We start from the raw sequence: 15,015 nt of genomic DNA, 5'->3' as shown, positions 1-15,015 counted from the left end.
ACACAGACAATCAGGCCTGCATAGTCACAGCACACAGAACAGAGTCTGTCTGGACCCGACGCGATGAATGCAGAGGGACAGCACACATGCGGAGGGAGCGGTCGTTGCCCGGCCTCTGTGTGATAGACACAGAGGTCACACACCGGTGCAGCCAGCGGGCAGCTCCAGACAGAGACAACAGACCACAGCTGTGCACCACAGAGATCAGATCTGGGCGAGAGACAGGAGTGCCTAGGGCACGGATGTAGGTAGAGCAGTGACAAAGGGGCGGATATGGTCAGGACCCGGCCACAGGCCAGAGTCAGAGCCACACGCCGTCGCACACATGGAGAGGGACTTGTCCAGACACACCAGAGCAGAGTTGCAGTCTCAGGAAGAGACAGAATGCAAGTGGACAGAGGGGCACACTGTCCCTGTGAAGCACAGGGACGCACGTGCAGGCACAGAGGCAGAGGTCCCCATGGTCACGCACCTACACACAAAATCCCACAGACGTGCTTAGGAGTCAAAATTCGACAGAGTCCGCAAGACTTCTTGGCCTCCTGAAAGATGCTGAGGATGTCTGTGTGGATGTAGGTGTGCATGTGCAAGAATCCTCATGTCTGGCTTGTCCCAGGGTATCTGGAGGTGAATGTGGGTGTGTGTGTGGCTGTGGGATTTGTGTCTAGTCCATCAGATCATGTAGAGATGCAGGTGACTGGGGATTCTCATTCTGCACGTGTCTGTTGTGACCATGGGTGCAAGGTATTTCCATGCCAAGGAGTGGGGGGGGGGAGCAGGTGCACAAACATGTGAACAGACACACACACACATCCCTCTAAAGCCTCCAGCCAAGACACAGGTGGATGAGGCTGAGAGAGCCCGGTGTCCCTTTTTTTTCTCCAGGGAGGCTGGACCACAGCCAGGCCTGGGGATGATGGCACATCGGCCTTCCCCCTCTCTCTTCTCACACTCTTAGACCTTGCTAGACACTGAATGAATTTGTGTCCTTCCCCAAATTCACAGATTGAGTTCCACCCCCCAAGATGATGGTATTAGGAGGTGGGGCCAATTGACTAGGCCATGAGGGTAGAGCCCTCACCGATGGGATGAGTGCCCTTATAAGACCCCAGAAAGCTCCCTCGCCCCTTCTGGCACATGAGGACACAGTGAGAAGACGGCTGTCTCTGTGAACCAGGGAGTGGGTCCTCACCAGACATGGAATCTGTTGGTGCCTTGATCTTGGACTTGCGGTCTTGAGAACTGTGAGAAGTAAATGTGTGTTGTTTGTATTCACCCAGCCTGTGGTGTTCTGGTATAGCGGCCCTGACGGACTGAGGCCTGGAGTCCGCAGAGATGTCCTGAGTCTTTCTTCGTTTCTGAAATCCACTCCAATTCAGAACAAATACCCAATGGCATACCGAGGAGGTGGGGCTAAAAAAAAAAAAAAAAAAAAGAATTGATGTCTCTGATGTGTGATCTCAGGGCACGATTCTCTGTCCAGCCTGGTTTCTGCATCTGTACCATAGGTGGATACGGTGTCTGTCTCACAGATCCCGTGAGCTCCACGAGAGAGTTCATGTAAAATGTTTAGTATGAGGCCAGAATTGAACTTTTGATGTGTTCTATCTGGTATTGCGGAAGCAAGTACCAGATACTGGTATCTGGTTACAGACTTTGTTCTTAACATCTGTGTGGCCTCAGGCAAGTTGACCCCTTCTCCCCACTTGTCTATACCCTGGCCTAAGCCTAGAACTCTCTCTTCTACTGATGAAGCCTAGAACTCTCTCTTCTGATGAAGTTACTGACTTCCTTCTTTAAGATCTGTGTGGCCTCAGGCAAGTCATCTGACCTCTCAGTATTATCTATCGCTGTGTAACAAATGGCCCTAGAGTTAGTGGCATAAGAGAACACACATTTGTCATCTGACAGTTTCTGTGGGGGCCAGGACTCCGGGCACAGCTTATTGGAGTCCTCGATGGCAAGGTCGCTTAGCTGTAGTGAGGTGTCCATCAGGCTGTGGTCTCATCTGTAGGACCAACCGGAGGAGGGGTCTGCTCTGAAGCTCACCATATGGCTGTTGGCAGGACTGGGTTCATTGGGGATTGTTGAACTGAGGGTCTCAGGTCCCTGCTGGCTGCTGGCTGGGCTCGGTTCTTTGCCACGTGGACCTTACTGTCTGTCATGTGCTTGCTTCACCACAGCAAGAGGGCTAAGAAGGCCAGAGAGCCCATCGCGTTGGCAGTGACGGTCTTTTGTCACTTCCACTGGGAAGCGGTATCCCAACACCTCTGACCTACCCCATGGGTCAGAAGCCATCACCAGGTCCAGCCCCCAGTCAGTGAGGGGATCACACAAGGGCATGGGAAGGGGAGATGGGCCTCTCGGGAGGCCATCCGAAAAGCCGCCTTCTGTACTTTCTGGGCTTTCATTTTTCTCACTGTAAAATGAGGAAATCAGAACATCTATGGTGCACGTGCTCATTCGTGCAACAAAGAATTACGGAAGGCCTGTGTTGAATCCGGCTGTTCCGAGGCACGTGGTGGCCCAGGTAGACAAGATTCCTGTCCTCGTGAAGCGTACACGCCAGTGGGGACGCAAGAGGACAGACAAAAGAAACACGTGTACAAATAGACAAGATCATTGGAGTTAGCAAGAGGCGCCATCAGAGAAATGAAACAAGAGAGTGGACGGGGAGGGGCTGGGTGCTAATTTGTATTCCCCAGGGCGGGTTGCTCCGAGGAAGTGACATTTGAAGGAACTGAAGCCCGCAGACCAGAAGTGGCCGGTCGTGAGTGAGCACCTCTGGAAAAAAAGTAGCGGAATGGCAGGTACAGTGTTGGCTCAAGCTTGATTTGATTGAGCACCAGAAAGGTCACTGCAGTCTCAGCTTAATGAGCGACGGGGGAGGGTGATAGGGATGTAGTCAGTAGTGGGTGGAGACCAAGGTGAGAGTTTGGGTTTCAGTCTGAGTGTAGGGAGAGCTGTGGGAAGGTTTGAGCCGGGGAGGGACAGGCTCTTATTTGCATATACAGGCTCCTCTCTGGCTGATGTGGAAGGGGGACTGACTTCAGGGTGGCTGGGGTGGCGGCAGGGGGCCAGGGCAGCGATGGGTGGGAGGAGGTTTCGGGATGAGGAACAGTGGTGGCTTAGGCCAGGGTATAGACAAGTGGGGAGAAGGGGTCAAATTTGGGACACACTTTGGAGACAGAGACAACTAGACTCAGCAAAAGATAGGAAGAGGGTGCTGGGCACGGGAAACAAAGAATCAAGGCTGACTCCTCGCTTTGGGGTTTGAGCAACTGGATGGTGCCCATTACTGGAGAAGGGGATGTTTGGGGAGTAGAAGGAGTTCTTTTGCTGCCACCTAAGGTTTGTGATGATAAAGGAGCCAAGCTCACTGCCCGGTCATCCCATCTTTCTGCCCCACCAATCAGCACTGTGCTGTGCCTGCCCACTGGGGGGTGCTGGGGTCTGGGGATCCACGCTGTCTTCCCTATACTTCTTCCTCCTGGCTGCGGAGAGGGGACCCAGTCAGGGGTCCAGAAGGCCGGCCTGGGTCTGGTGGCCCAGCAGAGTGTGGTGGAGATAGCTGAGTGGCTCTCAACCTCTCTCCTCCTGCCTTCTCCTCCTGCTGGTTCGCCTTCCTGTGGAATTGCAGAAGTGAAAAATATGAAAAAAAAATTTTTTTCCTAGACTTCTTTCCAGCTCTGGTTCTGGATGCAGATGAGGTTCTAGCAACTTAGAAATGCTCGCAAGATTTGGAAGGCAGAGTGAGTGTGTGCGTGTGTGCCTGTACCTATTTCCAGGTTTTGTGGGTGTCGGGAGGTGTGCTTGGATTCTGTGAATCTGGTGGCAGCCTCTCGATTCTCCACCTTTCTCACGGAGCAGAGGAAGCAGTTCCCTGGTGGCTCAGCTCTGTGATGTTCCAGCCTGTTCGAGGGCTGCTCAGAATGTGGTTTCATAGGCAGCATCACCACCATCACCTGGGAGCTTGTTAAAAATGCAAAGTCTGGGGGTGCTCGGGTGGCTGAGTTGGGGGAGCACACAACTCTTGATTCTGGGGTGGTGGGTGTGAGCCCTGAGTTGGGTATAGAGATAACTTAAAAATAAATAATTCTTCTTCTTCTTCTTTTCTTCTTCTTCTTCTTCTTCTTCTTCTTCTTCTTCTTCTTCTTCTCCTTCTCCTTCTCCTTCTCCTCCTTCTTCTTTCTTTAGATTTTATTTATTTATTCATGAGAGACACCTAGAGAGGGGGAGAGACACAGGCAGAGGGAGAAGCAGGCTCCCTGTGGGGAGCCCGATGTGGGACTTGATCCCAGGACCCTGGGGTCATGACCTGACCCAAAGGCAGACGCTCAACCACTGAGCCACCCAGGTGCCCCCCAAATAAAATATTTTTAAAAATGTGAAGGCTTGGGCCTCACCCCCCCCCCCCAAACCTACTAAACCAGGAACTCTATGGTAGAACCCAGGAAGCTGTGCTGTAGCCAAGTTTTCCTGGAGATTTTTTTTTTTTTACTTATTATTTTTTTAACGTAAGCCCTACATTTAACCTGGGGCTCGAGGTGACGACCCTGACAACCCTGAGCCCAAGGGTCGTGTGTTCTACCCCCTGAGCCAGCCAGGTGCCACTTCTTGGTGAGCCTTTTGCATGCTAAAGTTTAAGAAATAAGCCCACTCCTTCAGTCCCTCCAACAATGCTATAAGCCCCTAAATCCTCCTATTAAATCCTTCTCTGCTGAATATGCCTACCACGGCCCTTACGCTGAACTCTGGCTGATAAAGGGGAATCAGTGTTCTAGACTTATCATGTCAGGGCTTGAGCCCCAGCTCACCACTTAATAGCCAGTGGAGGGATCCCTGGGTGGCGCAGCGGTTTGGCACCTGCCTTTGGCCCAGGGCGCGATCCTGGAGACCCGGGATTGAATCCCACGTTGGGCTCCCGGTGCATGGAGCCTGCTTCTCCCTCTGCCTGTGTCTCTGCCTCTCAATCTCTCTCTCTGTGTGACTATCATAAAAAAAAAAAAAAAAAAAAAATAGCCAGTGGACTTTGGGCAAGAGCCTCCGTGTGGCAGGCTGCAATTTCCAAAGCCGGTCACGGCGATAGCTCCCATCCCACATGCCCTTCTGGAATCTCACCTCTACCCTTAAGAGGTGGGGTGTACATCCCATCCCCTTGAACCTGGGTAGTAGACCTTTGTGACCCTGTCGACTAGGAGTCCAGAGGACACTCACACTGTCACTTCTGAAGCTAGCAGAAAAAGGCCTCGCTTTCCTGGGATGGTGGCTCCCGGGGAACCGGGCACCCTGCTGCGAGGATGCCCCAGAACTTGGGGGAGAACCGATGCCCTCCTTCTACCTGCCCCTTCTGAACAAATCCAGGCTCAGAGATGGCAAGTGGCTTACTTAACCCCACACAGATCCTTAGTGGTCTAGCCTGCTCTGTGGGACTCTGAAATCTCTGCCTGGCTCCCCACCGCCCCCAGATCAGAGGCTCCCTCTTCCCCACCCAGTTGCATCCCATAAGGCTCACTTCCTGACCCTCCCACAGGGAGATGAAAAAGGCTCCGGGCAGAAACAGGGCAGGACAATAGTTTATTTATTGCAGGTGAAGCAGAGGGGAGGGGGGTGGGGAGGCCTTTGGCTCACATGCTCAGGGTCTGCTCTCTCGGCAGCACGCAGCCCTCCACCACTGGGGGGGGGGGGGAGTGGGCGGGAACCGAGGTTGGGAGAGCAGAGGGGAGGGAGTTGGGGGGGGGGGTGGGAGGAAAGAGGAAGGGGGGTCGGGCGCTCAGGGGAGGGGAGGTGGGGCTGCCAGTGTCAAGGGTGATGCCGGGAGGTGGAGGCTCGGCGGCAAGCTGGGACTCCGGGACTCCGGGGTCTGGGGGCACAGAGGGGTTCGTGGGGGAGGTCAAAGGTGGAGGAGAGGTCGGAGTGGGTTAAAGGTAGGCTTGCCGGGTCACTGGTGAAGCGGGGCTCCCGGGTCAAAGGTCAGCCAGCTCCCCGACCCCCACCCCCAGCGTGAGTGGGAAGCCAGGCTCCTGGGCTCCGGGGAGGAGGGGAGGAGGGGAGGAGGGGCGGAGGGGCGAGGGCTCCCCGGCCCGGCGCTGGCTGGCGCAGCCCTAGGCCACCTCCTCCTCGGCCTCCTCCTCGAACTCGCCCTCCTCGGCCGTGGCGTCCTGGTACTGCTGGTACTCGGACACCAGGTCGTTCATGTTGCTCTCGGCCTCGGTGAACTCCATCTCGTCCATGCCCTCGCCCGTGTACCAGTGCAGGAAGGCCTTGCGCCGGAACATGGCGGTGAACTGCTCCGAGATGCGCTTGAACAGCTCCTGGATGGCCGTGCTGTTGCCGATGAAGGTGGCGGCCATCTTGAGGCCGCGCGGCGGGATGTCGCACACGGCCGTCTTGACGTTGTTGGGGATCCACTCCACGAAGTAGCTGCTGTTCTTGCTCTGCACGCTCAGCATCTGCTCGTCCACCTCCTTCATGGACATGCGGCCGCGGAAGACGGCGGCCACCGTCAGGTAGCGGCCGTGGCGCGGGTCGCACGCGGCCATCATGTTCTTGGCGTCGAACATCTGCTGCGTGAGCTCGGGCACCGTGAGCGCGCGGTACTGCTGGCTGCCGCGGCTGGTGAGCGGCGCGAAGCCCGGCATGAAGAAGTGCAGGCGCGGGAAGGGCACCATGTTCACGGCCAGCTTGCGCAGGTCGGCGTTGAGCTGGCCCGGGAAGCGCAGGCAGGTGGTGACGCCGCTCATGGTGGCCGACACCAGGTGGTTGAGGTCGCCGTAGGTGGGCGTGGTCAGCTTCAGGGTGCGGAAGCAGATGTCGTACAGGGCCTCGTTGTCGATGCAGTAGGTCTCGTCCGTGTTCTCCACCAGCTGGTGCACCGACAGCGTGGCGTTGTAGGGCTCCACCACCGTGTCCGACACCTTGGGCGACGGCACCACGCTGAAGGTGTTCATGATCCTGTCCGGGAACTCCTCGCGGATCTTGCTGATGAGCAGCGTGCCCATGCCCGAGCCCGTGCCGCCGCCCAGCGAGTGCGTCAGCTGGAAGCCCTGCAGGCAGTCGCAGCTCTCGGCCTCCTTCCGCACCACGTCCAGGACCGCGTCCACCAGCTCGGCGCCCTCCGTGTAGTGGCCCTTGGCCCAGTTGTTGCCGGCTCCGGACTGGCCTGCGGAGGGGGGAGGGGGGAGAGGGGAGAGGGGAGGAGAGCTCGACCCCAACGCCACCCAGGCCATCCTAGCACTTGAGTAAGGACATTTTTTTGTTTTTGAATTTTTATTTATTTATTCAATCAGAGAGAGCGAGAGAGAAGCAGAGACGCAGGCAGAGGGAGCAGCAGGCCCCATGCAGGGAGCCCGACGAGGGACTCGATCCCGGGTCTCCAGGATCACACCCGGGGCTGCAGGCGGCGCTAAACCGCTGCGCGCCACCCGGGCTGCCCCTGTTTTTATTAGTCTCATGGTTAATCCTTCCCTCTGCTTCCACGCCTGCCCCTCTTCAGCCAGCAGCCAGAGGGATTCTGTTAGAACCCGAATGGATTCCTGCCCCACTTTGGCTCAAAACCATCCCACGTTGGCTCAAAACCCAGCTCTGTCTATAACAAGAGCCCACGTCCGTCCCTCAGCCGGCAAGGCCCTGCAGGACCTGCCACTTCCCCTCCCTGCCGTCACCTCCTCTCTCTCTCTCTCTCTCTCTCTCTCTCTCCCTCTCTCCCTTCTCGCTCACTCTGCTCCAGCCACAGGGTCCTCCTTGCCGTTCCTCCAACACACCACCCACAGTCCTGCCCCAGGGCCTTTGCACACACATTCCCTCTGGCTGAAATGCTCTTCCCCGCAGATACCCACGCGGCTCTCTCCTCCTCCAGTGCTCTGTCACCCTCAGTGAGGGTCTCCCTTACCACCCTATATACAACCGCAACCCCTCCCATTTTTCAGTCCTCTTCCCTGTTTTTTTTTTTTTTTTTTCCTCAAAGTACTGACAAACCTGTGCTGCCCTATTAATCATGTTTATTGCCCGTAATGTCACAGGGAAGTGTGAGCTCCGGGAGGACAAGGATTAGTGTTAGAATATGGGCTGGTATTTTCATGAAAATGTAACATTTCTTCTCATCCCCTCCTCTGACTCCACCCTGGTCTGACTTCATCAACCCTGCGCTGGACTGGTTCCCACCTTCATCTCCACCCTACACCCCAAAGTCTGTTCTCTAAGCCACCAGAGGGCGCCCGTGAGTCAGGCCCTGCCCGCGTCTACCGGCAAGGCTCCGGGGCTCCCACCTCCTTCAAGGTGCAAGCCCAAGTCCCCCCGCAGCCCACAGGGCCCTGAGTGACCTGTCACCTACCTGCACTTGCCTCCTCCCTCTCTCCAGCATGCTCACCCTGCTCTAGCCACACAGGCCTCCTTGTTGTTCCTCCAGCACACCAGGCCTGATGCCGCCCAGGATCTTTACACCTGCTCTTCATTCTGCCTGGGATGCCCTTTCCCCCAGATAGTCACATGGTTGACTCTTCCTTCAGGTCTCTGTGCCAGGTCACAGCCTCAGAGAAAACAGGATGGCCAGGCAATCTGGCTCCTGACTCCACACTTTTACTACTGCCTCCCCTCCCCTCTCTCCTGGAACCCATAGAATTCCGTGGTCCCCATGGAGCCCTCCTTGGGAACCCCTCGCACCCTGTGGCCAACATTATTTAGTCCTACCACAGCCGTATCCACACAGGAGGATCATTATCTTGCTGAATCATCCCACAGACCAGAGAGGGGGAGTCGCTTGTCCAAGGTCACACAGCTTGTCTTGTCAATGTCTGGACTTCAGCCTCGACAAACCACCCTGCTCTGAGGAAGAGAGGTGCCCGGGGTGCTGGGGGAGAGGGTGGGGCCTGGGGCCTGAGGCCAAGTGGGGGTGTGCAGCCAGCCTGACCTGGGAGGCACCAGGGAAGGTTTCAGAGAAGGATCTTCACAGAGTGTGCGTGCGCCTCGAATCTGAGGGCCACAAATGTGTCTGTGGTCTTCATGTGCTGTTCCCTCTCTCTTGCACATCTTTCCCCCTTCAGTGTCTGGGTTAGCCTGTGTCCCACTCTTATTTTAGGCTGGAGGTATTAATGATGGCAGTGAAAACCTCAAATGCTTATTTACCTTTTGCTCTCCACTCAGCATTGTTCTAAGTGCTCTGCGCATATTAATGGCTTTCAGCCTCCCATCCTGACGGGTAGGTCTTTTTTATGTATGTATGTATGTATGTATGTATGTATTTATTTATTTTTTTCAGGTAGGTCTTTTTGTTTTAAAGATGTGGAGACTGGGGCACAGAGAGATCCAAGAGCCCCTCTTAAGTCACCCAGCTGGCTCAATCGGTGGCTGAATTTTACTTGTTTATCTCCTCTCTTGCCCATCTCCCTCCACTGGGAAGTTGGCTCCGGTAGGGTAGAGAGTTTTGTCTGCTTTGTTCATCTGGGGGTAACAGCAGGACCTGGTATGCGGTAGGTGCTCAATAAGTTATTTGTTGGATGCATGAAATGGCAGAGCTGGCATTTTCACCCAGGCAGCCTGGCTCCAGTCCATACTGTTAAATTAAAATGCCACCTCCTCCAGGAAGCCTTCTGTACACCCTCCCCCATATCAGATGCCTGTCCTGGGCTCCCGCAGTGACCTGTGTGTCACGCGTCACAGCCTGACTGCCCTGTCGGCCTGCCCCACTGGGCCGTGGGGCCCTGCGATTAGCACTGACGTCTCCCATGCTATGTGAAGAATTTCCACTAAGTATTTGGAAGTGAAAGGAACAGGGGGGCTTCCCATGCCTAGAACTCACCAAACACAAAGTTGTCAGGCCGGAAGATCTGGCCGAAGGGCCCGGAGCGAACAGAGTCCATGGTGCCAGGCTCCAGGTCCACCAGCACGGCTCTGGGAACATAATTTCCTCCTGCAGGGAAGCAGATGGAGGGCAGCTGGGGTGGTGGAGTGCCGGGCACCAGCATCCTGTCCCCTCCCAGCCTCCCCACCCGCCACCCCCGCAGGTGCCCCCTGAGCCCTACCTGTGGCCTCGTTGTAGTATACGTTGATTCTCTCCAGCTGCAGATCACTGTCCCCGTGGTAAGTGCCCGTGGGGTCGATGCCATGCTCATCACTGATCACCTCCCAAAACTAGAGGGATGGTGGTGGTGAGGAGAGAGGGAGGGGAAGCAGGCGGCTTGGCCTGTCCCTGCCTCTCTGGGCCCACGAACCTCCAACCACCTCCCTAGCTGCCACCTGTCCCCCCTGGCAAGGTGAAGAGGGGACCCAGAGGCCTCGTGGGGAGGCAGGGATGAGGCAGCAAGAAGGGAGAGGTGGGGGCGGGGAGGAGCGGAGTCACCACCTCAGCCCAGCCTGCTGGTGTCAGCTCGCCCAGGCTGCAGCCGCGGGGAGGGGCAGGGTCTCTTTGTGCGCGTGGAGAGGACAGCGGCCAGCTGTGAAGCCAGCTGTGGCCAGCGCACAGAAGGCTGGGCCCCACCCCCACCGCCCTCTTTGTTCCCAGCCTGGCCCTGCCCCCGCCCCCCGCGGTCCCCGGGGGTGCCGGCCTCCCGGGGACCCCAGTCCTGCGGGAAGCCCCCGGTGGGGGGCTCTGCGGGGCTCGTGGCCCGGCCCCCGCGCACCTTGGCTCCGATCTGGTTGCCGCACTGGCCGGCCTGCAGGTGCACGATCTCCCGCATGGCGGTGGCGCTGGGGGCGGCGGCGGCGGCGGCGCGGATGCTGGGAGCTGGGAGCTGGGAGCTGGGAGCTGCGGGGCGCCCGGCGGGCGAGGCTGCGGCGGCGGCGGCGGAGCTCGGTCCCTGCGCCCCCGGGGCGCCTCTATATGAGCGGGCGGGGCCCGCGTCACCGCCGGTCACCGGGCCGCTCCGCCCCCTGGTCCCGCCCCGGGACGGAGGGATGTCCCTCCCCCGCGGCCCCCAGGCCTCCGCGGGCACCGGCTGGGGCGCGCCAGGGCCCCGTGCGCCCCCACCGCGGCCCCCAAGCCCCGCCGCACCTCGTCTCCCCCCGCGCGGAGAGCGGCCTCCCCCGCATCCTCCTCCCGCCCGGCCGGCCCTGCCTCAGTTTCTCAACCGTCGCCGGCCGGCCCGTTCCGCTTCGGTCTTGTTTGCCAGAACCCTTGCGTCTACCGTGAGGACTCCCGGGGGGCGGGGGGGGGGGCGAGCTGGGGGGGCTCCCGAGCTGCTGCGGTCCGTCTGCAGGGCAGGGCGGGGGTCGGTCCCTGGAGGGTTGGTCTTGAAGCTGCATTCTAAATAACACCAAGATTTTTCTTGCACGTTTGGCTGCGGATGCTTGTGGGAGCTGATGGGTGTTGTAAGCAACGGTGCGCTGCCCCTGGACACCTCCCTTGGGCCTTGGGTCCTCCGTGGCAGGTGGGGTCAGCTCCAGCCTTGCCTACGGTTGAACATCAAGGAGTAAGACTCCTAGCTGGGTTCCTCTTGGGGTGGACACTGAGCCCCTGGGGGCTGCCTTGCCTCCCCGCCACCCACAGGCGCCTCTCTGCTCCCCTGTTGTCATCCATTACAAGCCCTCCCCTACCTTTGCATTTCTTGTTAGCTCTGTGACCTTGCACAGGCCACTTTGTGTTTGGCTGAATTTCCTTATCAGCAAGATGAAGCAGTCAAGAATGCTCGCACCCTAGGGCCACTGGGAGGGTCCGATGAGATGGCTCAGTTAACAACTAGCCGGCCCTAGATTTCTCTGCACAGAGTAAACAGTAAATTGTAGCTATTGGTATTACAGTCATTATCAGGGGCTGGACCAGAGACTTCCCTGCTGACCCTCAAGTGAAGGCCAGACCTCCTGGGGCCCTCCCAGAGAGCCTCCTCCTCTGCCTCCTCCACATTCCTGTGGTTTCCAGCTATTGGGAGGGTGGGGGCGGGCTTAGTCAGGTTGGTTGTGTGGTTGGGATCTCAGGCTGGCCCCTGGCTTCTGGTTTTGACCCGGTGGTTCTTAACGGGGAGTGATTCTGGCCTCCCAGGGGACACTTGGCAATGTCATGCCCGGATAGGGTGTGTGTGTGCTGCTGGCATCTAGTGGGTGAATGTTGCCAAACATTCTACAGGCCACAGGACAATCCCTCCGTGGCCCCAAGAATGATACGGCACCAAATGGCAGTAGTGCTGAGGTCTGGGAAACCTTGTGAATTGGGAAAAAAAAGATAATTAGACTCTCTAGCCCACACTAATAGATTTCTGATGGGTTAGACAGCTGTTATTTATTTGTTGGGAATTTTTTTTTTTAGATTTTATTTATTTATTCATAAGACACACACACAGAGAGAGAGAGGCAGAGACACAGGCAGAGGGAGAAGCAGGCTCCATGCACTGGGAACCCGATGTGGGACTCGATCCTGGGTCTCCAGGATCACGCCCTGAGCCAACAGCAGCGCTAAACCGCTGAGCCACCCGGATTGCCCTAGACAGCTGTTATATGGTATAAACCAGGGTGGCCCCCAGTGTCTGTGAGTCACTTCCTCTTATCTGTCCCACTCAGATGTGTATTTAAACATGTGCACCATCCTTGGACTGTAGTAGGTCAGATGGTTACGAGGACAGTGTGTCTTGGGGGGTCAGTGGGATCCTGTAACCCAGGGGTCTCAGCTGGGAGGGGGGTGACGTGCCCTCCAGGGGATGCTTCACAATGTCTGGAGACATTTCTGTTTGTTACAACCTGGGGTGCCACTGGCACCTAGTGGGTGGAGCCCAGCTCAACACCATACAACACAAAGACTTCTCTAAACCCCAAATGTCAATAAGGCCAAAGTGGAGAAACCCTAATTTAGACTTTTGAGGTTATGATCCAATGTGTTGTTAACAAAACGATCCCTGAGACATGCAGGTTCACTGGCCCATTTTAATATGTGTCAAAATTCATAAACTCCATGTCGGCATTTCTTAATTTTTTTTAACATATCAAGTGTCATAAAAAAAAAATATATATATATATATATACAAATGGAAGTGGCCTTGTTGGGAGGGACTGATGTGGGGCTCAGCCCCAGAAAGATGCAGTTTCCTATGTCGCCCCACCAGGGGAGGGAAGATCTAGGTTATGGATTGAGCCCCAGAGAGCAGGCCTTCCTGGATTAGCTCACCTGGGAAGGGACAATCTCTAGAGACTACGGGCCCTATTGTGCCCTCTGCCTCCCTCTGCATCAGGGCATCCCTTGGGTTTCCTAGAGGTCTTCAGGAGAGCAGAAGGAGGGCAGGGGTGGGGAGAGTATGGAGAGCAGGGGTGGCCTCTTAGTACCTGGAACTGCTGGACCTGGCAATGCCAGAGAGGTAATGAGGCCAGAGATATAGAAAGCCTGCAAGGGTGAAGGGATGAGGGGGCTGGGGTGGGCTGATGTCATCTGTACCCCAAGGCTGCCCCTCCCCACTCTGGTCTCTCTCAGGCTTCCTTCCCAGGAGGTAAAAAGTGCCGAGTGTACCATGGTTTCCAAGCCAGCAGACCCTCCCAAGCAGGTGGCATGGCATCACCTACCACCCAGAAAGCCCTCAAGGCTCCCTGTGGGCATCTGGAGGCCAGATCACCCGGGTGATGCCAAGAGTCCCAGGATCTGGATAGAGCCAGTGAATAGAGTCCAGGACAAGAAAAGGGGCTGGATGGTGGGCCTTTAAGAACCAGGTTTTCAGGCTCCAGGTGCCGGCCTGCCCACAGAGCTGGGCAGCATCTCGAAGCCCCGGGAGCGGGTCTGCAGAGGGACTCCACTCTGGGGCTGCATTTTTGCATCCAACTGCCTGTCTGCCCCCGGGCAGCCATGGTGTGAGGCATGGCTATCTTGCCAGTTTTGTTTGTTTTTTTTTTTTTTTAAAGACTTTATTTATTTATTCATGGTAGTTACACAGAGAGAGACAGAGAGGCAGAGACACAGGTAGAGGGAGAAGCAGGCTCCACGCAGGGAGCCCGACGTGGGATTCGATCCTGGGTCTCCAGGATCGTGCCCCGGGCCAAAGGCAGGTGCCAAACCGCTGTGCCACCCAGGGATCCCAATCTTGCCAGTTTTGTACGGACATGGATTTCTGATCGGCTCTGGCCCCCCGAAACCATCACTCTAGGAGAGCCCTGCTATTAACTGCACGCTAGTGTTGGGAGAAATGTAGGACGCTGGAGAGAGGGTTTCCCATACAGTCGGGTGTGACCCTGTGGGGAGCCTCCTGCTGTGGCCCAGTCCTCCCGCCCTCTTGTTCACATCATATCACCAACTGAACCAGGTTGGCTTGGTCAGGGAGCCCTCAAAGAGCAGAGACAGGCCTCCCGGTTTTGAAATGGAAAACAGAAAACAAAACAAAAACAATCCCATTTTATTTTTATTTTATTTTATTTTATTTTATTTTATTTTTATTTTATTTTATTTTATTTTATTTTTTAACAATCCTATTTTAAAATGTCAGGTTAGGGACGCTGGGGTGGCTCAGTGGTTGAGCATCTGCCTTTGGCTCAGGGTGTGATCCCCCCGGGTCCTGGGATCGAGTCCCATATCGGGCTCCCTGCTTCTCCCTCTGCCTATGTCTCTGCCTCTCTCTCTGTGTCTCTCACGAATGAATAAATAAAATATTTTGAAAAAACCCACGCCGCCAGGTTAATTTACTTCCTTGGAAGGAGCAGGAACAACAGGGAAGTGGCTGGTGGGGATTTCAGGGAGACGTTGGGCATCAGCACTCGGGCGAGGTGGAGAATTGGTGGAGACCCAGAACATTCTGCGCACTAAACTGACCACCCTTTCTGAGGTCTGCAAAACCGGGAAAGGCCAGCCTTCTAGTCGTGTTGACCTGTGCGCCGTGTGGGGCCCACCCTGCCACCCCACCTGTGAACCTCGAGGCATTGCCGAAGACATGCACCCCAACCCCCAGTCCACCTGGGGCGGGGATGGAGTCTGTCTTGCCTACTATGAATGAGAGCAGTTTAACCCAGACCCCGTTCAAAGTGCTTCGAGTGTGTCAGCTCCTTTATGTTTGATGAGCTCATGGAAACGTAACCCTAGGGGGGCAGGTGCGGTTTGCCTGCCTATTTTACAGGTGA

At 56.4% G+C, this 15,015-nt stretch overlaps 1 protein-coding gene across 1 annotated transcript; it reads right to left on the bottom strand.

The window, feature by feature from the left end:
* Positions 1 to 5,558: 5,558 nt before the first annotated feature.
* TUBB4A (tubulin beta 4A class IVa) lies at positions 5,559 to 10,799 on the bottom strand. The gene is made up of 4 exons (XM_077860252.1): positions 10,617 to 10,799; positions 10,020 to 10,128; positions 9,797 to 9,907; positions 5,559 to 7,162 (listed from the first exon to the last, which is right to left on the bottom strand). Exons 1-4 carry the CDS (start codon positions 10,671 to 10,673, stop codon positions 6,105 to 6,107), a joined length of 1,335 nt encoding a protein of 444 aa, XP_077716378.1. The 5' UTR covers positions 10,674 to 10,799; the 3' UTR covers positions 5,559 to 6,104.
* Positions 10,800 to 15,015: the final 4,216 nt, after the last annotated feature.

This window comes from Canis aureus, chromosome 19, assembly GCF_053574225.1.
Source record: "Canis aureus isolate CA01 chromosome 19, VMU_Caureus_v.1.0, whole genome shotgun sequence".
NCBI lineage: Eukaryota > Metazoa > Chordata > Mammalia > Carnivora > Canidae > Canis > Canis aureus.
This window is presented reverse-complemented; position numbering and strand designations above follow the sequence as displayed.